The sequence below is a fragment of the Mirounga angustirostris genome, unplaced genomic scaffold (assembly GCF_029215605.1).
Source record: "Mirounga angustirostris isolate CCGP_5_RB_7025 unplaced genomic scaffold, mMirAng1.0.hap1 SCAF_10, whole genome shotgun sequence".
NCBI lineage: Eukaryota > Metazoa > Chordata > Mammalia > Carnivora > Phocidae > Mirounga > Mirounga angustirostris.
Window position 1 is genome coordinate 74,055,741 of NW_026991718.1, and position 26,905 is coordinate 74,082,645.

At 45.5% G+C, this 26,905-nt stretch overlaps 1 protein-coding gene across 2 annotated transcripts in view; it reads right to left on the minus strand.

Annotated features, from left to right (window-relative positions):
• Positions 1 to 3,976: 3,976 nt before the first annotated feature.
• The window catches only part of CAMKMT (calmodulin-lysine N-methyltransferase), a 431,738-nt gene continuing 408,809 nt past the window's right edge, over positions 3,977 to 26,905 (minus strand). Inside the window, exon 11 of one of the 2 annotated variants that reach the window (XM_064572538.1) lies at positions 3,977 to 4,482. In XM_064572538.1, the coding sequence (XP_064428608.1) occupies positions 4,333 to 4,482 (150 nt within the window). In that variant the 3' untranslated portion in view covers positions 3,977 to 4,332. The remainder of the gene's footprint in view (positions 4,483 to 26,905) is intronic. The other variant, XM_064572539.1, reaches the window with a different exon arrangement.

Below are 26,905 nucleotides of genomic sequence, written 5' to 3' on the forward strand. Positions count from 1 at the left end.
CTTAGCTCACAAACCCTTTTCCCAGAGCAAGGCCTGAGAGAGCATTTCTCAAGACCTATCCTTCAGGATTAGCTGAGCCCCAATTTTCACTCTCCCTTGGAGATGCCAGGGGGAGTGGGGAGAGTGAGGAAGAAGGGCACGTCCTTCCCAGACGGCAGCTGCAGGGCTGAGATTCCTGGTTCTGTTACCGCCAAACCTACACAGAATGATACGCATACCTCAGAATCCCCAAAACCATCTGACCCAGGAAACTCATCTCCAGGCCCAGACTGAAAAGCTGAAATAGCGCGCTGCTCAGTATCCAATCAGTTAAAATATGTTGAGCATTGGAGGGTCAAGTGACAAAGGAATGGAGATTTGTCTGGAGGATAAAGGGGTGGGGGGAGAATTTAAGGGTAGAAATGCCACCACCACCCGCATAAATAATAATAATAATAATAATAATAATAATAATAATAATAGTAACTAAGGCTTACGGTGAACGGAATACAGCACACTGATGTATTATTTCCCCACAACAACCCAGTGAAGCAAGTACAGTGTTCATATCATCTCTGCTTTACAGGTGAGGGAGCCAAAGCTTAGCAAGTTGAAGTAACATGCCCCCTACTAAGTGGTGGGGCTCCATTCCGGCCACGGAACCCTTGTTCTGACGTGTGGCTGTTTAGGGAGTAAGTGTTCTGGGAGTGGCCTGAACAGGCAGTTGGTTCTCTCTGCTAATTATCGCCCCAAGGAAAGGAAAGAGAGCCACTCTTCGGCAAGCCCCATTAACTGATTGTAAAATGTCAGCTTCACACTTCATGGGACTGCAGGGACATTCGTTTCTCAAGCAGTGCATCCAGGGGACACACCGGGAAGTGTGGGCAGGCTGGGCAAACGTTCTTGAATTCTTTCTTGGCAGGTCGGTGGGGGGTGGCTATCTGGTTACACCTGCCTTAAACATTTTTCAGGCTAGACTGTTGGGCACACTGCCTGGAGTTCCCGGCCCTGGGTGTCTGTGTCCCCGTGTGTTTGCACGTGAGAGCCAATCCCAAATGCTTTCTGAGGAGACACCTGGCAGAGCAGTGAGTCCCCCTGGGCTCACCTCCTGAGGAGGTGGGATGGCTGTCTAGAGAGGTGAGTCTGCAGGTTCCATGAGGGAACAGCCAAGCCTGCTCCCAACTGCCCACCATTACCCTGCAAGGAGAAGAAGACATCGACGCTTTCCCCAGGCCCCAGCCAGTGGCACAATCCCCATCTCTCTCCCCTATACTGGTCACAGGCTCAGCCAAGGGCAGGAATCATTTGCATTTCTTTGCTTTAAGGACACATGGCCCCTTTCCTCCCCTAGGGGCCTGGAAACCCAGCCCCAGGCCAGGCTGGCAGGCAGAGAGTGGAACCTGCCCTGCTGTAGGGCTTGTGCAGAACTGCTTGACAAATTGGGCCTGGCTGCGATGCCATTTTTAAAAATCTAGTCACTGGGGGCGCCTGAGTAGCTCAGTCGGTGGGGCGGTCAACTCTTGATTTCAGCTCAGGTCGTGATCTCGGGATGGTGAGATCGAGCCCTGCGTCCAGCTCTGTGCTTGGCCCTCAGTGGTGGCATGCTCTCCCTCTTTCTCTCCGTCTCCGTCTCCCTCTGCCCCTCCCCCTGCTCTAAATAAATAAATAAATAAATAAATAAATAAATAAATAAATAAATAAAATCTTTAAAAAAAGATAGAGACAGTCTGGAGCTACCATTGTTTCTGGGGTTCTTAGTATCAATTTCCGGGCTTCTCCAAAGCCTCATTAGGCTTTCACCTGGGGCCACTCATGACACCATGAATTATATAACTGACTGGGCTCCTTTCTTTATAGAGGCTTTTAGAAAGCTTAGAGATAAATCTGTGGCTCCCCAGAGCAAGAAAATACAGCTTTGAGGTATTCTTCCAAATCTCTTTCTATTTCTTTCCCTTTAAAAAATAAAACTTGAGAAACTTTAAAAATTCTGAAAAGCTCACAAAATAATGCCATGCCTGATAGTTGCCATACAAAATTGACAACTGTTAATATTTTGTTATATTTACTTCAAGTCAATAAAACATTACAAATGAAGTAGAAATGCCCATTGTCCCTCTCTAGGATTGTTTCCTACCCCTAACCAGAGCAGTAGCCACTCTCCTAAATTTAGTTCAGGTCTTTCTTTTTAAAATTGTAATAAATACGTATATGTGCTCATAGAAATTTGTGGGAAGACTTATTTTTTGTATGAATTCTATAAATGGCTCACACAGTGTCCATTATTCTACAATGTGCTTTTTTCTTTTTTAAAAGATTTTATTTATTTATTTGAGAGAAAGAGAGCATGAGTGGGGGGAGGGGTAGAGGGAAAGGGAGAAACAGGCTCCCTGCTGGGCGGGGAGCCCGACGTGGGGCTCGATCCCAGGACTCTGAGATCATGACCTGAGCCAAAGGCAGACATGTAACCAACTGAGCCACCCAGGTGCGCCTACAATGTGCTTTTTTCATTTAACAGTATGTTTTGATGATTCCTTCCCACTCTCTCTGTGTATCCTGGATTGTATTTATGGTTCCTTACCAGCCGTCATATATCCTTTTAGAAACAAGGCGGTATCAAACAAGGAAGGGATTAAAAGCATAATGATCTTCTGGTATCATAGTTATTATCCTAAGTAAGAGCTGGTCACCTGCTCTCTGTCTTCATGAATACCTACAACAAAGTCAGTGCTGCCCAAGTTGATGCTTGAGCTGGAAGCCAGGAAGCCTCCCCTACACTCAAATAGGCATTTTTGGGAAGAAGTTTTCTCTGAGGTGGTTTTGCTTCTATTCTACCTGGAGACAAAGAAATGGATGAAATGAAGTTATCCATTAGATTTTCAATCAACCAACAGATCTTGGGAGGGAGCTGGTGGACCAGCTATGGGGCTAAGTGTAGGGAAGATAAAAGAGGTCTAGAAAGTGCCTGTGCCTTCCCGGGCTCTGTTATCTTGGTAAGAAGATAAGTCAGGCCACATGCAAGATGGGAATAATAAGGTTGTGTGGGAATTAAATATAGGTAATTAAATATAGGTAAAGCTATGAATACAGTACCTGACGTTTAGCAAGCACTATATATGTATTTGTTAAATAAAAATGAGTGTTTAAATGGCACAGACTCTGAGCTATAATGGTCCAGAGATGACTAAGAGCTGGGGGTTATGTGAAATGGCTTCACGGGGCGGGGGGGGGGGGGGGGGTCCAGGTATCAGAGAGCGTGATCAAAGGCCTGAGCAATTGAGATCTCTTAACCACAAGACCTTCTTGACTAAAACAAGGTACGTGGGCACCATGAGGAGAGTGGTCAGGCGGGACTATGGGAGCACATGAAGAGAATGGGGAAATCCATAATAGACGCGGATAGGGGAGGGCTTGATGTCAGGACCAGAAGTTCGAGATTTATCCTGTAAGAAATAGGAAGCCCATACGGCTTCCGTGCAGCTGTGACATGCTGTGAGGACACGCATCAGTCAGCGTATGCTGGCACCCCCCACTCCTCAGGAGGGTAAAACAACAAAGTTTATCACTTGCTCACCATATATGTCCTCTGCCAGTCAGCTGAGCCTTTGGCCCACCCACACGGGCTTCACGTTGACCTCAGCCAGAGGCAACAGTCTCTGTCTACAAAACTTCAGGGCTGTGGCAAAGGGAAAAAAAAAAAAAAAAAAGGCCCATGGCAAACTGAATGCAGGCTCTTCAAACTTGCGCTGGGACGTGAACATGTTTCATTGGCTGAGCAAGTCATAGAGCCAAGCCTGCTGTCTATGGAGCAGGGATGCTGGTCTTCCTGGGAAGGGGCAGCAGATATTTACGAAAAATAATAGAACCCCTGCCCCCAGCCCTGGGAGTTTTAGGACCCTTCCTAATATTATCAGACAGGCTTGTGCTCGATATTTCCTCCGCCCCACTAACAGTGGTATCATGCATTATTGCGAATTTTTCTTTAGACCAGGATGCTTTAGAATCTGCCTTGAAATCAATGTGGACCTCACCCCCGCCTCAGGATGCCCCATTAGCTGATTAAAAGGAAACAGTTCCTCTAAGAGCGGTTTTTCCCCCCAAGCCTAAGAAATGAATATAATATTTCTGCTTTTGAGTTACTCAGGCATCTTGGTTGAGGTGAGCCTGTGTGTTCTCCAGTTTGCCTGGTCTTGTAATTTTGTAGCCTGCTGCGATTTCTGGCCTATTGATTAATGGGTCTCTCTCTCTCCACCACAAGCGACCTTAATCTTTTCTTAATTGCTTTAATGGCTGTTCGGCTTCCCTCTTGTGCCTTCCCCCACAATGTTGTTGTTGCAAAGCTTTTGTGTCTTAACTTCATTCCCCAACGGAGGACTTTACAGGCGCATGAAAGGTGAATTCTCTCTTTGTTGACCCTCTTTTCCTTGTTTTTCTCTTTTGCTTTATTTCTTCTTCAGCTGTTGTCACGTTACTTAGCCAGCCAGCATGAGGCATTGTCCGAGGCACCTGGGCACAAATAGAGAAATAAACAAAATATAAGGAGGGAGGCCAATGCTAAGGCTTCCCTCCCCCATGGTGACCCCTGCACCCACTCCATCGGCATCCAGTCTGGGCTCTGGATCTCCCTCTCTATCCCCTGCCCCACAAGGCCAGTCACAGGCAGGCAGATCCTCCCCCACACCCAGGGAGTCGGAGGCTTCCCTGAAAGCCAGACTAGGGTGGAGGAGCAGGGCCAGATTTCACCTGACCTAGTTTGGGGCTCTCTCCCTCCATAGGAACAGAATTCCAGGAGTTTCTTCAGATTTGCTTCATTCATTAATTCATTCATTCACAAACACTTATTAAGTGCCTACTGTGTATCTGGCCCTGTGCTAAGTATCATGGGAAAGTACAAATAAGGCATAGACCTTGAGCTCCAATCACTCATATATCAAACTAACCGAGGTAAAAGGGTAACTAATATAGCCATGCCTCAGAAACCCATGAGGGTGCTGGGTGACAAATACCACAGGAGTTTTGAGGTGAGAGGCCATGGCAGGCTGGGGATTTGGGCAGACTTCCTGGAAGAGGTGGGCTTTAAAATGGGCCTTAAGTGATGGGTGGGGCAGACAAAGCAGACAAAAGAGAAGGCATTTCCAGAGGTGAGAGGAACATAGGAGTTGGGGAGAGGGAAGCTTTGGAGTGGGAACCCTGACTCCTTTGCACCCCAAGCTGCCATGGCTGGGCGGTTGGGTGTGGTGGAGGGGAGGCCTCATTGTGTGCACCAGTGCTTGGAGTCTGCAAACTGAGATGTTTGCACCTGTTGGAGATCCCTTTCCCGTTTGGTTCTCCACTATTGTGAGAGGGGAAGAATGATAGGAATGGCTAATGGGTGCCATTTTGGGGAGGGGGGTAGAGAAAGAGAAAAAGAATATTCTCATTCAACGAGGACTCAGAAAACAAAATTTCTGGAACCTTCTTAGGTGGCCCTATGAAGTCTCAAAGGATTCACATGGAGCCTATGTGACCGTATGACCCAAGGCCACAGTCTTCATACCAAGCCTGTTGGGATGTCAAGGCTACATTTCAACATCTCATCATGTTCCATCCTGAACTGCTTCCTGATAGACTCCCCGGGTGTCAGTGAACCCCTGGGTAGAAGCCAGGGTCCTTTCCTGTGCAAGAATGGATAGGACCAGGGAGCCTGATAGGACAGCCAAGCCAAACTGCTTGACACCATTGGTGCCAAGGGACTCACCTCTACTCATATGTATAAACTCTTAGGGGAGGCAGAAAGAGAAAAGCCATTTCTTGAGCATTTATGTCAATACATTAAGGGAGACATAGAGTGTGTGGTTAAGAGTTTATCTCTGGGATCAGACAGACTAAGTTCAAATCCAACCTCTTCAAATCTGCCTCTTCCCAGCTGGGTGATTGTGAGTGAGTTAATTAATTTCTCTTTTCTTTTCCCAAAATGTCTTAGTTTAATTATGAAATATCTCAAAGAAATATAAAACAAGCACTTATATATAACCTTTACACTTATATATAACAGGCACCCACATATTCATCCCTAGCATTAAAGACATAAACTTTGTATCCTATCTACTCCATATCATCCCTTTTAAATTTTTTTATTCTTTTCTTTTTCTTTTTTTTTAAATAAGGCCCCATGCCCAATGTGGGGCTTGAACTCGGGATCCTGAGATTAAGAGTCACATGCTCTACCAACTGAGCCAGCCAGCTGCCCCATATCATCCCCTTTTTAAAGAGGAAATGAAATGTTAACAATTAGCTAGAACTATCTCCTCATCATCCCCCTTCTTTCCTCTCCAAAGGTAACAAGTGTCCTGAAGTTGTTTATTTTTCCAGTACATTAAAAAAAAAAAAAAAAAAAAACCTTTCACTACCTACATCAATAACTGTGACTCCTATATGCTGTAATAATATCTGCTGCTTAAAATTTTACATGATAGTTACCATATTTTAGGTATTCTTTTGAAAATGCCTTTTTCTGCATTGGACATTATATTCTGAGACTGACCCTTGTTGGTACCTGGGTGCCAGCTGTATGGTGTTCTGCTCTGAGGCTGAGCCGCTGTTTTATTTCTCACCTCCTAGAGCAGATGCCAGCAACCTTCCTCCATAAAGGGCCAGACAGTACGTGTTTTAGGCCAAATGGTCTCTTCAGTGATTTAATTCTACCCTGGCAGAGGGAAAGCAGCCACATGAGGTCGGCTGTGCTCCAATAAAAATTTATTTCGTGTAATTTTTAAAAATAAGACTTTATTTTTTAGAGCAGTGTAAGGTTCACAGCAAAATTGAGAGGAAGGTACAGAGACTTCCCATATATTTCCATAAACAGTCCCATATATCCCCCACACGTACATAGCCTCCCCCATTATCAACATTCCCCAACAGACTGGGGCATTTGTGACAACTGGTAAACCTACATTGACACGTCATCATCACTGAGAATCTATAGTTTCAGTTAGGGCTTACTCCTGGTATTGTACGTTCTGTGGGTTTGGACAAATGTATAATGACATGTATCTGCCATTATGGTAACATACAGAGTAGTTTCACTACCCCCCAAATCCTCTGAGCAATGCCTCTGTGTTCTCCCTACTCCCTACCTCACCCCTGGCACCACTGAGCTTTTTACTATCTCTATAGTTTTGCCTTTTCCAGAATGTCATATGGTTGGAATCATATGGTGTGTAGTCTTTCCAGATTTGCTTCTTTCACTTAGTTATATGCATATGAGCTTCCTCTATGTCATTTCGTGGCTTGTTAGCTCATTTATTTTAGCACTGAATAATATTCCATTATCTGGATGTACTACAGTTTATTTATCCATCACCTACTGCAAGACATCTTGGCTGCTTTCATGTTTTGGCAATTATGAAGAAAGCTGCTAGAAACATCTGTGAGCGGGTTTTTGTGTGGACATAAGTTTTTGATCATAATTTTCATGTGTCACAAAATATTCTTCTTTTTATTTTTTTCCAACCATTTCAAAAGGCTCAAATCATTCTTAGCTTGCACACTGTGCAAAAGTAGGTGGCAGGCCAGATTTGGCCTAGAGATTGGTGAGTCGTTCCCACTGCTGTCCTGTCACAAACAGTGCTGTTGTGTTCATTCCTGCAAGCACTTTCCCGAGGGAGGATTCTACGAGCATTTCTCCAAGCTAAAACTAAGCTGTGGAATCGCTGTGGCGTGGGGTGCGCGTTCTCAGCTTCACAAGATACTGCCCAATGCCCCCGTGTGATTTTCCCCACTCACCTCCCTACCGGCACCACCCCTGCTTCCCCACATTCTCACCGACACTGAGTGTTGTCGGACTTTTCAACTGTTTGGCCAAGCTGATGAGTGTGAGGGCTGATATCTTATTCTTGTTTTAATCTGCAATTCCCTGAGAGCTGGGGAATTATTCCAAATGTTTATTGTCCTGGTTGCCTCCATCCTGAATTGCCCATTCATATCTGTCGCCCATTTTTCCATTGTATTGTTTACCATTTCCTCATTAATTTCTAGGGGATTCTGGGTGATTCTTTAAACCTTTGGAGCTGCAGTTTCCTCATCTGTGAGTGGGAATGTTAACAGCACCCACATCATGGAGTTGCTGTAAGGAGTAACATAAATGAGTATCACATATACGGTCTGGCCTTATCACAAAGAGTAAGGATAAGCAGAAAATCGTGTTCCCCAGAATTCCTCCTGGGGAGAGCACTGTATCTGCGTGGAGGAAATATCATGCTAGACAACATGGAAAGGAGAGTAAAACAGGAAAGGGATATTCAAGAGCAATTGAGCATGTAGCTAACTGGCTACATAGGACAAAGTGCCAGATTTGCAAGACCATCGAGAGGGAGGGAAAGAGAGGTTGCCGTCGGTCCAGAGGAACAACTCAGGTGGGAAAAGGAAACAAAGAAACCTCACAGAGAGACACTGGAGGAGAACAAAATTTCAGAGGTCTTTCCGGTTGGCTGTGAAGTGTGTGGTCTAACTTCCCTCCTCTGTTTTTCCAGCGGGAAGTCTTCGATCCTCACAGATGGTGTTGGTAAGAGGACTCTTTCAGCCTGGGAAGAAGCGCCAGTGTGTGCAGTTGGTTCAGAATGGGATGCAAACAGATAGCATCAGGGCACCTCAACAACCGAGTCTGAGGGGAGGGCTGACAGCTCAGAAGCTGTTTGCCAGTGTTATGAGGTCAGGTGCTGTGCTTGGTCCTTTCCACATAGTACCTCATTTAATCCTAACAGTGGCATCATGACGCCTTAATGTCATTCCATCTCCCTTGAGGGACTTGAAGTTCACAGAGGTCAAGTTACCTGCCCAGGCTCATGCAGTCAGTAAACAGTGGGACAGGATCACATCCAGGTGTGTCTGACTCTGAAACTTCTGTTCTTGAAGACGGATAGAGATGGCAGAGGCAGTGATAGGTAGGTAGGAAGAGGTAGAGGGGAGAGAGAGGAGGGGAAATGGGAGGGGAGTGAAAGAGGGGGAGAAGGAAAGAGATAGCAACCACTGCTGATCCTGCTGGAAGCCCCAGTTGAAAGAAGGAAAGGCAGGGCCTGGGAATCCTAGCTGCTCACAGGTGACATTGTGAAATTCAGCCAATAGCAATATAGGACACCCGGTTAAATTTGAATTTCAGATCAGCAACAAATACTCATAATTATGCCACATGCAATATATGGGACATACTTATACTAAAAAATCATTTGCTATCAAGCCTTCCAGCACGGCTGGAACCAGGAAAGGTAGGGGATGATAGGAAAATTCCAAGCTGCCCATCAAGCTGTGACAGGTGCCTGGACAAACTGGAAGGGTTGGCAAATTTGCCTTTGGGACATCCAACCTCTCATTTCCTTCCTTCTCCCAGCATCCCTTTTGTATCCAGGCTCCCTGAGGCTCCATGCTGCTCAGGTCCTGCCATAGCGTTTGATAAACCAGTCCGCGCCGAGGCACAGGAACTGAACGTGGGACCCCTCCTAGGAGAACCTTCCAAGGAAAGGAAGGGCCCGAGGAGGATATGTTTAAGCCAATGGCAAGAATCTCCAATGGTGGGATGTCAAGTGCTGGAGGGACACTGGGAACAGAAGGGCCGTTTTTGTACTCCCCCAAATATCCCCGCTATGTAACCACCTAGTCCACCAACTCTGCCTGAATGAATGGATTCCTCAACACAAGTGCCCAGTATCACATCCAACACAAAATTCCAGCCTGAACCAGATCTCTCTGGGGCTTGTCCTGCTTCATGCTGCTTCCTCCACCCTGGGGAGCAACCCTTCAGAGGTTGAAAGGCTCCCTTTGTGCAGGCATCGACAGCGCTGAGCACCAAAGTCTCTAGCTCCTCTTATTCTTGCTCCTTCTCCATCCCCTCCTTGAATGGTTCCCACCAGGAAAGCAGACAGCAGTGCTCAGAGGCCAGCTCACAGAGAAGGCGCTGAGCTCCCAGAAGCCCCGGACCAGACTCTTCACACATAGACCTGTCCTTGGTTCATTGTTGCTCCCTCCTAGAAAGAGTCCCAGGCCTCCCACCCTGACCTTCCCACCTCTAAACAGCGTTCGAGTGCTGTTTCCATGACAACCCAAGGCATTGCTGTAGCTTCGCACCTATAACACGAATCCTCCTCCCTCCCCACATTTTGCCCCTCTGCCCAGGATTCTTGTCAGGACCCTTTCTGGTCACACCGAGTACATGCATGCTCTGCCTAACAGAAGCTTCTAAGAATCTTACCCCCATGTTTACTCAAAGACATTGGTGGAGGGCCTTCCCTTTGAATACGGATTTTTTTTTTTTTACATTTGTGATAAGTTAAAAATGTAACCAACAGGGTATGGACAATTTACAGAAACTTTTGGTAGAGCTGAGGCTATGATAGGGGCTCCAGGGATGTGAGGGGAGAACATGGCCCAAAGGCCTGTATGTGGACATGTGATTATTCTTCAAGTAGGAATTAATGGGGAGGCAGATCTCCAAATATTTCATACACAGATTACAGCCAATTATCGGATTATATAAGAGGCCAGCGCACCAGCTCCCCTCTGGCCATCCCCACATCGTCAACACACAAATAGCAAGGAAGAAGAGGACCCAGGAGAGAGGCCTGGGCTGAGGGTAATGAGGAGTGGAAACCTAGAGAGGAAAGGCCCGTCCACGCCCTCTGCTCAGGCTTCTTGCCCCAGCTCTGATTCTGATCTCAGGAGCTTTGGGAGGATCCACTCCCCACCTCACTCAGTTGGCTCCCCCAACCACAGACTTGGTTTGTTTCTAGCCATCCCCCAATGCCAGTCCAGCCCTTTCTGCCTCATATGTCACTAGCAAAGCCCCATTCCCAGCAAACCCACCCATCATATCAACTTGGAATGAATATAACTTCCCATAAAGGGAAGAGAATGGAGAATTATGAAACCCCATCACCTGATTTTTTAGACCTCTGCAAAATAATCATATTTTGTTGATCATGTCAGAGAGGGTCCTGCCTGGGAGGGGATGCCCAGATCCAGGAAGGGGACAGTTGATGTCTTTTAGATTCAAGTTCCTGGATGCTTTGGGTCTGGTCCATTCTCTGGGCCTTCCTGAGGGTACAGAAGTCTCTAATGGTTTTTCTGTGCCCACCAGGAGGCCCTTCTGATAGGGCAAGGGCTGCAGGGCTTAACAGGCTCCACAAACCCTGACCTGCCATCTCCCTTCTAGACCCCTCCCTCTTGGCCCCTTCCTTATATGCTGGATGGCCAGAGGGCAACTCACATGTCAAGTCTTATATATAATCCCATAAGTGGTGGTAATCAGACAGTGAAATCCCCATGGACCTTCTCTCCAGGATCTCCTGAAAACAAAATCCTAAAATACAACCTAGGGTTACTTTGCCCCCATAGGACTCCTTCCTTCAGAGACAGGATGGGATATGGCATCAGGTGATGAGATCCCCATGGAGTGTTCTGTTTCAGCCTAAACCCTAGTGTTTGGGAAGTTTGGGGGATTTTGTAACAGGTCCCACAGGGTAGGCTGATTTCCCCAAGGACTGCCTGGCCTGTGTCTACCAGTTCCCACGAGGTCCCTTCAAGTGAGTGACAGCCAACGGAAAGCTGGGATTTTAGGTTATGAGGCAAATTCCATTTTCTGTTCCAGAGGGGAGCAGAACTTTCAAAGAATAACTCAACCTGATTGGCTCCACTATACATTCCAGCCTCCCCACCCCACAATGTCCCTGCAAGTGTGTTTTCTGCCCTGTTCACTCTGGATCTATTCTGACTTGACTTTGGACACTTTGGAGGATATCTGTCTTCCCAAGAATACAAAGGGCTAGCCCCTAAGTTTCTGCAGTTTCCCCTGCTGCCCAGCTGGTGACAGAGATTAGCCTCTACACCCTGAGCAGGAGGGAAACTGAGGCCCTGGAAGGACATAGACTTTTCAATCCCTTAGCCCAAGAACTTCCCAAGTTCAAGATGCCCAGTCTGGATGTTAAGTAACTCAGACATTTCTGGATTGGGTGACTCTCTGCCTTCCTGCCACCTGGCCATTGTCTGGGGGAAACCCCACACTTTTGCAAGTGCCCTTGAGCTGCTCTGCTGCCCCAATCTCTGCTGTATCTCTGCTCCTGGTCACCCCATTTGCAACGACTACTATTCACGATGCCCCGGGTGAGCCGCTACCACCTCCTGTCCAGCACCCCACCCCTCCTCCAACTCTGTAGCTCTTCATCAGTCTAGCTGCTTCTAAATCTGAAAAACTAATGTTTAAAAAAAAAATTTTCCCTAAATCGGCAGACGCGTAAGTAACTGCATCCTGGCAAGATCATACGAGGCGAGTTAGAAAAGCAGCAAGGGCTGTTATAATTCAGTACTTAGGTGGATAACCATGTAAGATTCTCATTTCTTCTCTTGGTCTTTTCTTGCAGCCCCCACCTTCCCCCCAGTTTGGCCTCAGCCCCTAGCTCCCCAGACCCAGCAGAAGCCATCCTGGTCAAGAAGTCAGTGGCTGTGCTCCCCACCTGGATCCTCTGTGCCTCCTTCATTCCAGGAAGTGTGAGGTACATCTGGTGAAGAGAACTGATCCCAGGGCTCTCACTCAGGTGAACTCGGGTGGACCGTTGGGGAGATTAGAGAATGTCTTCTGCCAGAGCCACAACTAAAAACAGGCTTATGGGGAAACCAAGTCATGTCCCTAATTAGGTGTCATGCTGGAAGTTCTGGATTATAGAACAGTCAAACCCAGAAGAACCTTCAGAAGTATGAGGGTAATAAATTCCACACATCAGGGGTGCCTGGGTGGTTCAGTTGGTTAAGCAGCTGACTCTTGATTTTGGATGGGGTCATGATCTCAGGGTTGTGAGATCGAGCCCCACGTCGGGCTCTGTGCTCAGCAAGGAGTCTGCTGGAGATTCTCTCTCTCCCTCTCCCTCTGCCCCTCTCCCCACTCTTCTTTCTCTCAAAATAAATTTAAAAGTCTTTAAAGAAAATTCCACACATCAGAATAGTTAGCCTGCCCATGAGCGAGACGCCTATATGTCAGCCTTCCGGGAATGTTTCAAATGACCACAGGCACATACAGAGTGAATGGCTTGGGTGCCAGGATTAGCCAAAGCCAGAGTGGACACTTGAAATACTTTGACGTCAGAGCAGAGCTATCTGAGAGGATGCAGAAACTACAATTTCAAATGGGAATGAAATTGCTGCAGGTGTAGGATTATTTCCATTCAGGAAAAAAATGCACCCATTTGCATTTTTAAGACTAGAAGATAATTGGCAATTCAGCTCTGGAAAAACCAGTTTCCTACTCTCACCTTAACAGTTCTGAGGATTTCGATGATGTGACAACAAGCAGTAAAAAGTAACTAGTGACCAGTGTTGCCAGTTTAGCAAATAAAAATACAGGACACCCAGTTAAATGTCAATTTCAGATAGACAATGAATAATTTTTTAGTAGAAGCATGTATTATAGTAAAGAAAAGTGCTCATTGTTTATCTGAAATTCAAGTTTAACTGGGCATCCTGTATTCTATCTGACAACCCTTCCACTCATGCATGAATAAGGAAAGAGGGGCAACTTCCTGAGGCGCTTTCACTGCAAAATTCATTCGGTCAATAACGACATACCAAGCACCTACTCTGTGCCTGGCACTGTGTTCAATGCTGGGGTCATAGACCTAAGCCTGACCTCAGGGAGCCTACAGTCTGGCTGGAGAGATAGAGAAGAAGTGACCATCAAATCATCATGATTAAGAATGTCCGGGGCCAGGAAAATTAGAGCAAGAAATGACATTTCAGATGAGTGAGGGAGCAGAGATCACCGCTAGGACAGAGACACCACTCTGCTTACATGTCTGGGGCAAAATACGAAGGTACCATGAGGCTCTCTTGACCATTTCTCTGTTGCGGCACCTCCCTCTCTTCACCTCCCTCTCCATCAAGAACCCATTCATTCATTTATCCATTCAGCTGACATTCATTGAGAACCTATCATGTACCAGACCCGGCACATATTAGAGAGACAAAAATAACCATGACACAGCACCCTTGAGGTTGACAGTCTGGGAGTCAAGACATGTGCCTTAAGGCTCATTTTAGTTGTAGGGATAAAGCCATGAGGGAACCCTGGGGCGTGTCACACAGCATCAGAAAGCCTATGGGCACCATAGCCACACAATTTTGTTTTAAGGCCAAAGTCCCCATCAATGTGTTGAGTTACCCTGGCCAAGTCACTGAACCTCTCTGAACTTCATTTTCTTCACCGGCATAGAAGTGGTGTTCATTACAGTGTCTGTCTCACAGGCTTGCTCTGAGAAGCTAACGAACAGCCAGCGTTTGGTCAACCATAAAGCGTCACATAAAGGTGTCATAAAAATGATTTCTCTTTGGCAGTTTCTCAAAAAGTAAACATAAAATTGCCATATGATCCAGCAATTCTATGTCTAGCTAGAGACCTCAAGAATTGAAAGCATGGACTCAAACAGACCCTTGTGCACCAGTGTTCAGAGCAGCATTATTCACAGTAGCCAAAAAGTGGAAACAACCCAAATGGCCACCATAGACAAATGGACAGAGAAAATGTGACAGATGCACACAATGGAATATTATTCAGGCTCAACAAGGAATGAAATCCTGACACTTGTTAACAACATGGATGAACCCGGAAAACATTATGCTAAGTGAAAGAAGCCAGACACAAAAGGACAAATATGATATGATTCCATTTCTATGAGGTATCAAGGGTAGTCAAATTTATAAAGACACAAAGTGAATTAGAGGCTCCAAAGGACAAGGGAAAAGAGAGTTCTTGTTTAATGGGTACAGGGTTTCTCTTTGGGATGATGAAAAAGTTCTAGGGATGGATGGTGGTAATGGTTGCACACTATGGTGGATGTGTACTGAATGCCACCAAACTGTACACTTAAAAAATGGTTTACGTGGGGGCGCCTGGGTGGCTCGGTCATTAAGCGTCCGCCTTCGGCTCAGGTCATGATTCCAGGGTCCTGGGATCGAGCCCCGCATCGGGCTCCCTGCTCTGCGGGAAGCCTGCTTCTCCCTCTCCCACTCCCCCTGCCTGTGTTCCCTCTCTTGCTGTGTCTCTCTGTCAAATAAAGAAATAAAATCTTTTAAAAAATGGTTTAAATGGTAAATTTTATGTCCTATATTTTTATAATTGAAAAAAAAAAAAGGGTATTTGGGCGCCCGCGTGACTCAGTCAGTTGGGTAGCCGACTCTTGATTTTGGCTCTGGTGGTGATCTCAGGGTCCTGGGATTGAGCCCTGATCAGCTGGGAGTCTGCTTGTCCCTCTCCCTCTGCCCCTCCCCCCACTTGTGCTCTCTCGCTCTTTCCCTCTCTCTCAAATAAATAAATAAATCTTAAAAAAAAAAAAGTGGGGGTGCGCCTGGGTGGCTCAGTTGTTAAGCGACCAACTTGTGATTTCCGCTCAGGTCATGATCTCATGGGTGGTAGGATTGAGACCAAAGGCAGGCTCTCCGCTCAGTGGGGAGTCTGCTTGAGATTCTCTCCCTCTGCCCCTCCCACACATTTGTGAGTGTGTGCTCTCTCTCTCTAATAAATAAATAAATCTTAAAAAAAAAATTTAAAAAGTCACTCTCCAGAGAAGACTAAAAAGGTTAGAGAGGGCATCACAGAGGAGGTATTCCTTGAGCAGAATTGGGCTGAAGGAGATGGAGGAAGAACCTTTAAGCAGGACAGACAGAAGCTATAGGAAAGGCAGGGATCTCCGTCAGCTTCCCAGGGCCAGCGGCTCCTGTAAAGCAGTACCGTCCTAAGGTCGTAGCACTTCAATACCACCTGCTATGGAGCTGTCCTGCAGGCCAGCGAAGAAAGCATCGATGATACACACAGGGCTGCCAGGGCAAAGGCTTATGTGGGAAGTGGGTGGAATGTGTCAATCGGGGAGCCACCATCCCAGGAAGTGATGGGTTATGAAGGAGAAAGCAAATCACTCCAGAAGGTGTATCCAGAGGATCAGGAGCTTAGTGTCTGAGGGGCAGGTCACCAACAGCTGGGGAGGAGGGGCCAGAAGCTGACCAATGAATGGGGAGGAGGAACCAGGAGCTAAGTCCGCACGGGTGGGGAGGGCTTGGTTAGGGTCAAGATGATGATCAAGAGACGGAGAGAAGGAAGATTTATGAAGGAGACATCCCTCAAGCCCTGGAAGAGTCATACGGGAAGGCTGGTTGGGCAAGTAACCCAGGCGAGATGGGCTGAATCCAGTCTGAGATGGCGACCACACCAAACAGGGACATTTGTAGTTATTCCGAGTCCTTTCCAAGGATCTTGAATACAGACTCTGAGATCTGCTTTTGTACCTCAACAGAGACTGGTCCTGTACCCAATCATCCTCTGGACAAGAAAGCAGAGATAATATCATCTCCTAAGATCAACATTTCAGGCTCCCCTTCCCCTCCCCGAACCCCCTGGAAGTTTTCTTCTGATTCATGGTCAATTTTAGTAAAATTACAAATTCAGTGAAGATAATTTCCTTCCTCCCATGTTGTACCCTTCAAACCTTCCACCCTCAGAAAAGGGCTGGGTATCTGGCATTTTGCATCTTTTTGTGAATTCGAACTTTTGTGTTCCTTTTCCGAAAAGCATTTGCATTTTAGCCACATCTATTGTTAAAAGATTTTAAACATCAAGGAGCAGGCTGGGAAGATTTAGAGACCGGGTGGTCTTTCCAGCTCCCCTGCAATCACTCCTTCAACTATAAGAGACACTCTCCTGATGAAGAGGTCACCTCTCCTCACCCCTAGCAGACGGTCACCTCCTCCTTGAGTTAGCACCAGCCATTGGCTAAACAGCAGGGTTTTCATTTAATAATAAAATATCCTAACAGCAAATAGAAAATTCTCTATAAATAGAGATCATGTAAGATGACAGTGGATTAACATTTTAATTAAACATGGCAATTCCAATCATTTTTATCATTATAGAGATACCCAACATTTTGACACATTTCAGGTGTAAATTGATGGTTCCAGTCCGATGGCAAATTGAAATAATTTTTCAGGTGATATTTGTAAGCTTTCAGTGGCAGTGAGAGATGGTATTCAACAGTCAAAACTACACATTCTAGACATTCCCATTCAAAATACTAATCCTGAAGCCTCCCTCCCTCCCTCCATTGAGAGCTTTAAAATTATCTCCCCAGACGTCACACACACTACCATACATTAATTTGATGCTTTATGATTTGCAAAACTCACACCAAAAGGCACTTCGTTTTCCCTTGTAGAATGTCAGACACTGTTCTTTGGTTGAAAGGCATGGCAAGCCGGACTGATGTTTGTATTTGTCTTAGCCATTAATGATTTATTGAGCACGGAAGATGTGATTTAGCATCAAACTACTGCTGATCCTCACAGGGGACTATGCAAGGCAGCCCTATTGTTTCTGCAGAAAGGATCCAGGTTCAGAGCAGAGAAGTAACTTGCCAAAAGGCACACAGCTAGAAAGTGGTAGAATTAACACTCTGAGAAAAAGAGTACAGTAAATAGTCTCAACCTCTTGTAGTCCGATGATACTGGCTAATGTTGCCGAGAAATATCAAGCAACTCTTGATGTTTTGGGATGCTAAAACTCTGTGGGCTGAATAAAGTTTATTAATAAAATCAGTAAGCATTCCCTGACTAAAGTAGCACATGTCTAATGATTAAAAAAAAAAATGTCTTGAGGGCATGACAATTTCTTTTCATCTTTATAACCCACAACAGAGCTTAGCCTAGCACCATTCTTGGAAAAATCTGTTCCACAAATGTTTGTTGAGTGAATATAGGTATTTAACAACTCTTCAACAAGGACTTACTGGTGATTCTACAACTGGGAGAAAATATAACCGAAAAAACAACCTACAGACACAATATTGTGAATGTAGTAAGTGCCATTGAATCGTACACTTTGAAGTGGTTAATTTTATATTATATGAATTTCACCTTAATAATAATAATTCTAACAGTGGAGACCAGAGAATAGCGACCTAATATCTTTCACGAAAATTCAACACGGTATATTTTCACATTTTCATAACAAATATAAAGCACAAAAGAGCCCGTAAACATTTTTTATGAGTAGGAAGTGTAAAAAAAATCGTTATTAAATAGATAAAATTTAAAAGTTCCAACACAATTTCCAGAAATTGTGATGCAAATAGCCTGAAATATTTACAGCACTCAGGGCTTGGTGGGGAGGATGTAGAGGGTTTTTAGACCCTCCCTGGCTGTTCCTGTGTGCGGTCCTCCTGACCCCCATCACGCTGGAAAGGGCAGGAGGGAGCTCCTGCTTCCAAAGTGAAGAAGCTCTGGGCCTCTTCCCCATTTGAGAAATTTTCCAAGAACACAGAGAAATGTAGCTCCATCCCTGCACTCCCATCCTTTCACCAATTTAACCACAGCTCCAAATTCAAGGTGATAGTTCTAAGGACCTCAAACTTACAAATCATTTCAAAACTGAGGCTTCCCTCCTTATAGGACAATGTGATGACAAGCTTCTTTTTTTAAGCAGTAAAGAAAAAGCCTCTTATTTAAAAGGTCTTAGTAATCTCAATTCAATTCAATTCAGGGCTGAAAATACAAATGTAGTTTCCAGTAGTTTAGGAAGCAATATTTTCTGAGTGTAGACAAAACAGTTTTTCTTTCTCTGTCAAAGGGCCGTTGATGGAGCTAAATGTTTAAGGGCTGAGGACATGGTATGAGGTTTTCAAGCTATACTTTTTCTTGTAAAAGGCCAAGGATTGCACACTTGTTTTCAAAAAAGCTAACACATTTCGAGTAAGCCGCAGCTTGGAATCTTGTCTGTATCAAATTTTCCCTTCTGCTTTCTGATAAATCACAATGTGACAGCCTGCGAGCCTTCCTCCCTCAACTGTTTGGCTTGCTCATTAGGTCTTTAAAAGAAAATGCAAATCCTCAGCTCTTCATTAACCCATCTTAGAAAATAACTCAGATGTTCCTAATTTCTCGTCTGATTTATCAGACCGGTCTCTGATAACTTTTGAAAGAAGTCTATTCAACATCCTCAAGGACAAAGGACACTTTATAGCAATAAATAAAAAGAAACCCTGACATGAGCACAAGAGGAGAAAAACACCGAGAACTTTGGTACATGTTGCTTGCTTGCTTGCTTGCTTGCTTGCTTGCTTGCTTCGGAATTATTTCTAGTTCTGTCTGAGCCAATAAACACATTACACTGAAAATGTTTTATTCACAAACTTGTCTGATACAATCTACAAAAAGAACTAAAAGACTCTCCGTTTCACGCCACGTCACAGACGCCTGGCAGCCTAAAGGAAATCAACATTCCACCGTAACCTTTCCTTTAAAAGTAAATAACAACAAGTATGGCAACACGATGGAATCTGAAGGGATCAAAACACGTTTATTCTTAACCCCTGAGAAATCTCTTCACCACGTGACGTGATGTCTTTTTTTTCCACACACCAACACTAAACTAAATCCCAGAATCTTCTCAGAATATCTCCCCATGATCAGGTGGCTTTAAAAAGAATTCTATTTACCAAAATCATTATGACACTGTTTATTTTCCTCAGAGGGGGGCCGGAGGGAGGGCAGGAGGGGAAAGAAAAGCAAGCTGGTGAGTTTTTGTGTAATAAGTGACCCTATCATGCAAATAAACAAACGCTTCTCTTTCAGGATATCTGTTATCAAAGATACCTCACAGCATTTCTCAGCTCCTCAGCAGAAATCGAAGTACTGACCCCCCAAAAGTAAAGAAGACCTTTCTCCCTCTGCCCAAGACATGGGGAAAATAAGGCAGGGAGGCTGGTGCCGCACCAGACACATTCGCAGCCGTTTGGCCACACTCTGGGCACCTCCCTGTCCACCTTCTTCCTCTCAAACCAACCGCAGGGATGGACCCCAGGCTCACAAGAATGCCACCATATTGCTTTACACTTTTTCCTTTTTCAAGTTCTCAGGATTTATGGGTCTCCAAGTTAGGGAAGGGACAGGGAGGAGCTCTCCCTCACAAAGACAAACACAGTTTGCAATAACAAAGCAGAGAGAGTTTATCTGTGTGAGGTAGGATGTGTGTGTGTGTGTGTGTGTGTGTGTGTGTGCGCGCGCGCGCGCGGGGGGGGGTAGGGAAGGAGGGGGTGTCCATGTTTGGTTTTGTTTTATTTTTCACCCCCCCCCGCCCCCAGAAGGAGGAATTGAAAGATAGGCCGCCCAGATTTCCAGAGTAGTCAGTTTCTGAGGAGGTAAGGAACTAGGGTAGGAAAGCGTTTGATAAACTCCCTGACTGGAAACTCAATCACCAGATTTCAGAGAGGAGAGAGTCCAGTGCCTTCTTTATAAGGGGCATCCAACGTGCTCTTCTGCACTGACGTCTCCTGTCAGTGTCCACAAAGACCCAAAGACACACCTCAGGTGGGAGAGCACTGTCCCCTCTACCCATCCAGCAAGGGCGGGCTGTTCCCGGCATGTGGGGACGGGGCCAGAAGGGAACTTAGACGTGTGGGGACGGTTCAAGTGGAGGCAGAGCAGGGCCCACAGGACTGCTTCTTTCCTTTCCTTTCCGGAACCTGCTTTGCCTTCTCTCCCACCTGCTTCCCGGCAGGGAGTCCGGTCTCTCCTTCGGTGGGGGCCTGTTGACTAATGAAACCGCGAAAGCACAGGTCAGCCATCAGGCAAATAATAAACATATTTGTGTTGCCCATCTGTTAAGCCTGTTTAATGGGTCGTCCCGACATGTAAATGGGCTTCCTCCCCCAGCCCCCATCGCTCCACCTGTATCCACAACAATGCCTGCACACAATTATCTTACCTTAATGAACTTAATCTTTAATTTCCCAGCTTGGCCCTGGTACTCAGCCTCCTAACAAAGGAAGTGGAACTGTTTGAGTCCCCGTGAGCCGCCTTCCTCCAACAGCTAGGGAAACTTTACCCACGACAAGGATTTTTGCCCCTTGTGGGACTGTCAAAAGCAATAAATATTTTTCTTTTTATTCCATCATTAGACCCTCCTAAGAATGCCTCCCTATTGTCCACTGTAATTCCCAGAGCTCTCTGGGCAGGGGCGTTATTGTGGAAAATGAATCCTGAAGTGTTAACAATCCTGCCAAAGCGGCTACACTTTTTTTTTTTTTTTTTTTTTTTTTCCGAGGGCGTAACCGTTAGGAATGTGTCGCCTCACCAGAGCCTGCTCGGCGAAAAGAGCACTTGTGTTTTTTAACACTGGGCTTTGAGAAGGATGCTCAAGTTAAAGCATTGTGGCCACTGTAAATAGATGCACTCAGCAGAATAGAGCTTCTTCATTCCTAATTAGGGAAGTAACTCTAGAAAGACAGAATGTCACTTGCTAGGCTGTGCGTATTGTTGAGTTTGTACTCGCCCCCACAATGTGAGGTAATTGGAGTTGTACCTTTTAGAAAGCTGCTAATTTCACATAGGAAGTGCTAACAAGACCTTTCTGGGCCATGTTTTCCTTCTTCCTTTTTAAGGAAGTTACAGACCTTCAGTAGTGGGAATGGCTGAGCCCTGGCCTGGCGGAGGAAACAGCAGTAATGAACCACTTCAGCCCGCGGTTAGAAAAAGGAGGCCTCATTTTGGAGTCCTGAGAATACTAAGCACAACAAAAGGTTCTGTTTAAGCTTGTTATCCAGGACATTCTTACAGGCTACACAGCTTTCCCTGCAATGACCCTCTCCAAACAAGTGCATCAAGTTTGAGCAAATAGAAACACCCAACTTTCAAGGCTCGGAGTTATAGTTTTCTTTACAAAGCCATTTATATAATGTAAGCTGCAATTAGCATGGGACAGAGCGAGGAGATTTAGGCTGGAAAGTTCTTTTAACAAAAGATAGAAATTAGTGGAATAAGTAACAGTTAAAGATCGGCTTCAGATAACTAGTTGAAAAGGCCTTTTAAATCATTTACTAATAAAAAAATAAAATAAAATGATTTTGCCCCAAAGCATGTTCTAACCAAAGTGTGGTCTTTTAAATCACTGAACTGATTAATCTACTAATTTTAAATTATCCAGCAAGAATGGATCCGAGCAAAAAAAAAAAAAAAAAAAGTCCACACACCCCCAAATGAAAAGCGCTACAGCTTTTAAGCCTGACAATTTCATCAAAATGTCCATAGGAATTACATAAAAAATTCAAACCGTAATGAAATAAATTGCTACTTACATTATGAAAAGTCTGCAAAAGCTTTTTATAGACTTCAAATGCAGAAGTTATATAAACTGCACAGTAAAAAGAATTAGAAATTGACCTTTCCAGATCAAGGGCTAAAATTAACAGTCTTCAGGAGGAAAAAAAATTCCCAGTTCACAGTGGCTTTTAATGCCATTTTTTCCCCCTACACTCATTTATCTAATAACCATGGCAAGGTTAGGATAAACAATGAACAGTATGTTTTCACATTTTCCACCTTTTGTGTCCTCCATATGAATTTCTAAAACACTTAAGAGAATAGATACATAAACCTGTGACCTTCAAATGAGCTTTCTGATACTCTCAACATTTTGAATAAAAAGATCAGAAAATGGAACCACTTTTACACAGTAATGAATTCCATTCTGTTGGGTAAACAAAGCTAAATTTTAAAACAGAGACCTGACATTTGTATAGCTCAAGAAGCTATTCTGTTCTTTTGGGGGTGGGCAGAGGGAGGGAGGGGACATTGTCAGTACTTTAGGGTGGGCGAAATAATGACCCAATGTACAATTCACATAAAAAGGAGACAGATCCATTTGGCCACGTTCAACAGAGCGCCACCGCTTCCAAGACAAGGACAACAAAAATGCCCAATTTTTATGACAATTTCCCCCCACCCCAGGAACAATTGATCCATCCCACAGAAAAGGGGGGCGGGGTTGGTGGAGGAGGCCCCGGTCGCCATTATGGAGCTAGCGCTCATTGACCGGAGCTCCAAGGGCCTCCAAAAGTTACTCCAATTTCCGTCGAGCTTTTGTGCATCCCTTGTCCTGTCTGAAAGGCTCAGTTAGGTATTGTTGCAAAAAAAGTCTGCATCCACATTTGTTCCCCTCTAATTCATACTCGGCATTGTGAAGTTTTGCTATTCAGAGGCTGATTGGACAACCGCCCTGACAATGGCCAAGCGATTAGTCCCTCAGCATGGGCTGGGGTTGTGGGTATAAACCTAGGGACGGGGCTGGAATTCACTGGGGCATTCAGCTTCCTCTCGGGGCCTTCCTGAGAGGCCGTGCCTCCTTTGCTGCAGGTAATGCATTCCTGCAGACCCGGGAAACAGAATCCTTGTAATTAGCGTGTCCAGAGCGGGGCAGGCCGCCCCCTCCCAGCAAGTCGGCCCTCGGGGGCCCTGAAGCTTTCTAAGGCGCTCAGCCCCTGAAACGCTCCAGCCTCGTCGAATGGAAAACTTTCTCGGGCGACTCGGTGGGCCTGAAAATCGGCACACAGGGGAGGGGAGCCAGGGGAGGCGGCGATCGGCGCCACTTAACCCTTGGCACGCCGAGCCGCGCGGCCCCTTCCCCTGCTCCCGGCGGGGACGGCGGCGCTCCGCGCTGCGCCCCGGCGGCTGAGCACGCCGCTGAGGGTACAGATGTCAGTCTGGTGTTTTACTTGTCAGTAGCTGGAATTAATTTACATTTATTTTCCTATTGTTTTATATCATTTTATGACAATGTGCTGCATAATGTAATTTAAATCTTTAATGTACAACTAATTCTCTACCATTAATTTGTCAACATGATTACTGGATATGCCACCCGGAAAAGCAGGCTGACTTGAAATATGTGTAAGACGTCCCTGTGTTTTTTGACGAAGGTTTACATAAGAAATGACAAAGATTTACGGAGGGCTTTTCCTCGGACTGTCTAGAATCTGATGGAAACTACAATTTCAGGGGGCTTCCCGCTGGAACTGAGGAATTCCGGATAGCAGTGGGGGGATAAGATACACGCACAGCCCCCTTCCTGGAGAAATTAATTTAGGCAGCGCGGGGTCCTCGCAGCGGCGGCCGGAAATGAGCGGCGGCCCAGCCCTCGGGCCGAGAGAGGGATCCCCCAAGACGCCGCCGGGGGGATGGCAGAGAGAGAAAGCGGGTGGCGGGGCCCGGGCCTCGTTCCGGGGGCGCCTGCGGGCACCGACGGCGTGCGGCAACATAGAGGAGGAAAGGGCGGTGCCTGCGGGCAAAGCGTTTCAGGGCTGCCCTGACTTCGAGACCCCCCAAAACTTCCCCCAAACCCCAGCCTCCTTCTTTCGCCGGTTGTCCGAGCCCAGCTGGAAAAAACTGCTCCTTCCCTCCACGCCCCTGGAGGACGCGCGCCCTGCAGCCACCAGCCAAGTGATAACACCCAAACGTATGCACCATTAAAATTAAAAAAGAAGCAGCACCCCAAACCTTATTAAACATTCAAATAGAAAAATTAAGATATTCTGGGCAAAAGAAGTGTTTAGACAAAGGCTGTCTGCTTCAATTTCCCCCGTTAAGCGGGGAGCTGGCTGCTCAGAGTACGGTGAATTCCATAAATTAACTGAAAATCCCTCTTCTCCGGAGCCCAAGTTATCTCTCCGTTGCCTGCAGCTCTGATTTAGAATGGGAGCCGGCTTGTTTACCGGTTTAATTAATGCTCCTTTTCAAGCAGGGAGGAGGGGAAGGGAAATGAAGTGACTCGGGGATAAACAGGTGTAGCCCGGCCTGTAGCTCAGCTCTCCGGGCCTGTGGCAGCCTCATCAGGCTTGACTGGGCCTGACCCCGCCAGCGAAAAAGGTAGATGGCCCAGTTGGAAGCGCAGTAGGTGAGCATTATTTTAACCGCGAGCCTGTGATTGGAATGGCTTAAAGGGACAATCAGCACTTGGGTTTTTTCCTCTTCCTCCAGAATGCATTCTGATTCTTTCCTGTTGCTGAGCGCAGAAGAGACAAACCTTGAAGATATAGGTCATAGGCCTTTTTCCTCCTCTTCCTCAGCCTTCACATCAAAATGTAAAGGAAGAGCCTCTTAAGGAGGAAACCTGGCTCCCGCAGCTTGCTGGGGACCGGCTTGCTGCTCTGAAAAATCCCTGGGCGTTCTCTCTTTATTTACTTATTTCGGCTTTTAATTCCAAGAGTCTAATATCTGGGATTGGACTGTCCGTGGCCTACGTGTTTCTGTGACCTTACAGATAACAGGGAAGCTTGGATGGAAAATGAAATTCAAGCGCCAGCTAATTTTAAAAACATAACTAAAAACTCATTCCCAAGGGGGGAAATGGCTGTTTCTGTAAGCACAGGCTGAACATGTTTTTAAATTAATAACTAGCCCTGGTATTTGCTAAATGATGGCTGTTTCGGGGGGAAATTTTTAATCATTAAAAACAGCAGGTGCCCAAGGTGAGAATATATGTTTCATGACTTAAAGTCACCTGCCTGCTTTGCCTGCTGCCTTTCTTTGAGCCAGTATCCTGGAGAAACAGAAGTGAAACCAGAAGCTGGGTCTGTCAGCCATGCTGGCCTTTTGGAGAAAAAGAAAAAACAAAAAAACCTTTTTTTTTAATTGCCATTTACCAAATGCCTACTCATTGCCTCCACATGTTATCACCAATTCTGACAACTTCCCTACAAGGTGGTTACGCTCATCCCCATTCTTGAGAAGGGTTTAGAGAATTGTAAGTGATTTTCCCAAGGCCACAAAACTAGTCAAGTGCTAGAGTAGGGAAGAGAACTGGGGTCCCCACTGCTACTATGAAGTAGCAGTGATCCTAGATACCCACCATCATGTGGAGACTGGGATTCCATTCTAGACAGAGACTGGTTATGTCCTTGATTACAGAAGAGAGATTTTTGCCACCTGGAGAATTCCACTCCAAGTTCAGGTTCAGGTCTATGGGGGCCCAACACAAGTATAAGCACAAAGTACTTTGCAGAATACAAATTTCTTTCTGGAAAGAGTTCTAAATTGGGATTACGATGTTTCAGTTTCATTGCTGGTTCTACTACCCATTAATGTGTGACCTTGAGCAAGTCACCTTAGCTGAGTGAAATCTTCATCTCTCTATTGGCATTATCTGCCTCACAGTGTGAGGTGGGGCCAAAATGAGCTGACGTGAGATCAAATGCATTGATCACTATGAGAAGCTGTTCAAATGTACAGTTTCATGACCAATTTCCCAGAGTTATCAGATACTAATTAAGACTATAGGTGCATGTGCTTTGAAAGGAGTGAGTTACTATATAAGAGGGGCAATTTTTTCTCCTTATTAAAGAGAAATTTCTTACCTCCTAATTTCTAAACATGAAAATCCTGGCTATATATTTTTAAGAAATTTATTTATTTATTTGAGAGAGAGAGCACCAGTGGGGATGAGGAGCAGAGGGAAAGGGGAAGACGATGCCACACTGAGTGCAGAGCCCAATGGGGCTGATCTCTGGATGCAGAGATCAGACCTGAGCCAAAACCAAGAGTTGGATGCTCAACTGATTGAGCCACCCAGGCACCCTGAAAATCCTGGCTATATTAACAATAATTCTAAAAGTTCTAATGTATCCTAAAATAATATAATTTTGATGGAAGAGACCATTAATAATAATAAAAATGATATTAATGATGACTAATGTTCCTATATGCCGGCAGTATGCTAAGTACTTGATATGTACCAATTAGTTCCCATCATAACTCTATGAGATAGCTACTGTTACTGTCATACCCATTTCACAGATGAGGAGACTGAGACACAAGACGATTTGGTCACATAATTCACAAATAGCAGAACTATCATTCGAACCCACAACCTGGCACTGGAGCCCACACACTTAATCTCTGTGTTCTACAGCTTTTCATTAGAGAGTGTATTATCCCTACCTCTCCAGTCCACATTTTTAAGATGACAAAAGTGAAGCTCAGAGAGGTTAAATGATTTGCCCATTACCATACATCTGTGTCACGGCAGAGCTAAAAGTAGAGCTTGTATCTCCTAATGTCCAGCTGTGGTTCTATTCATAACATAATTGCTACTCACTTT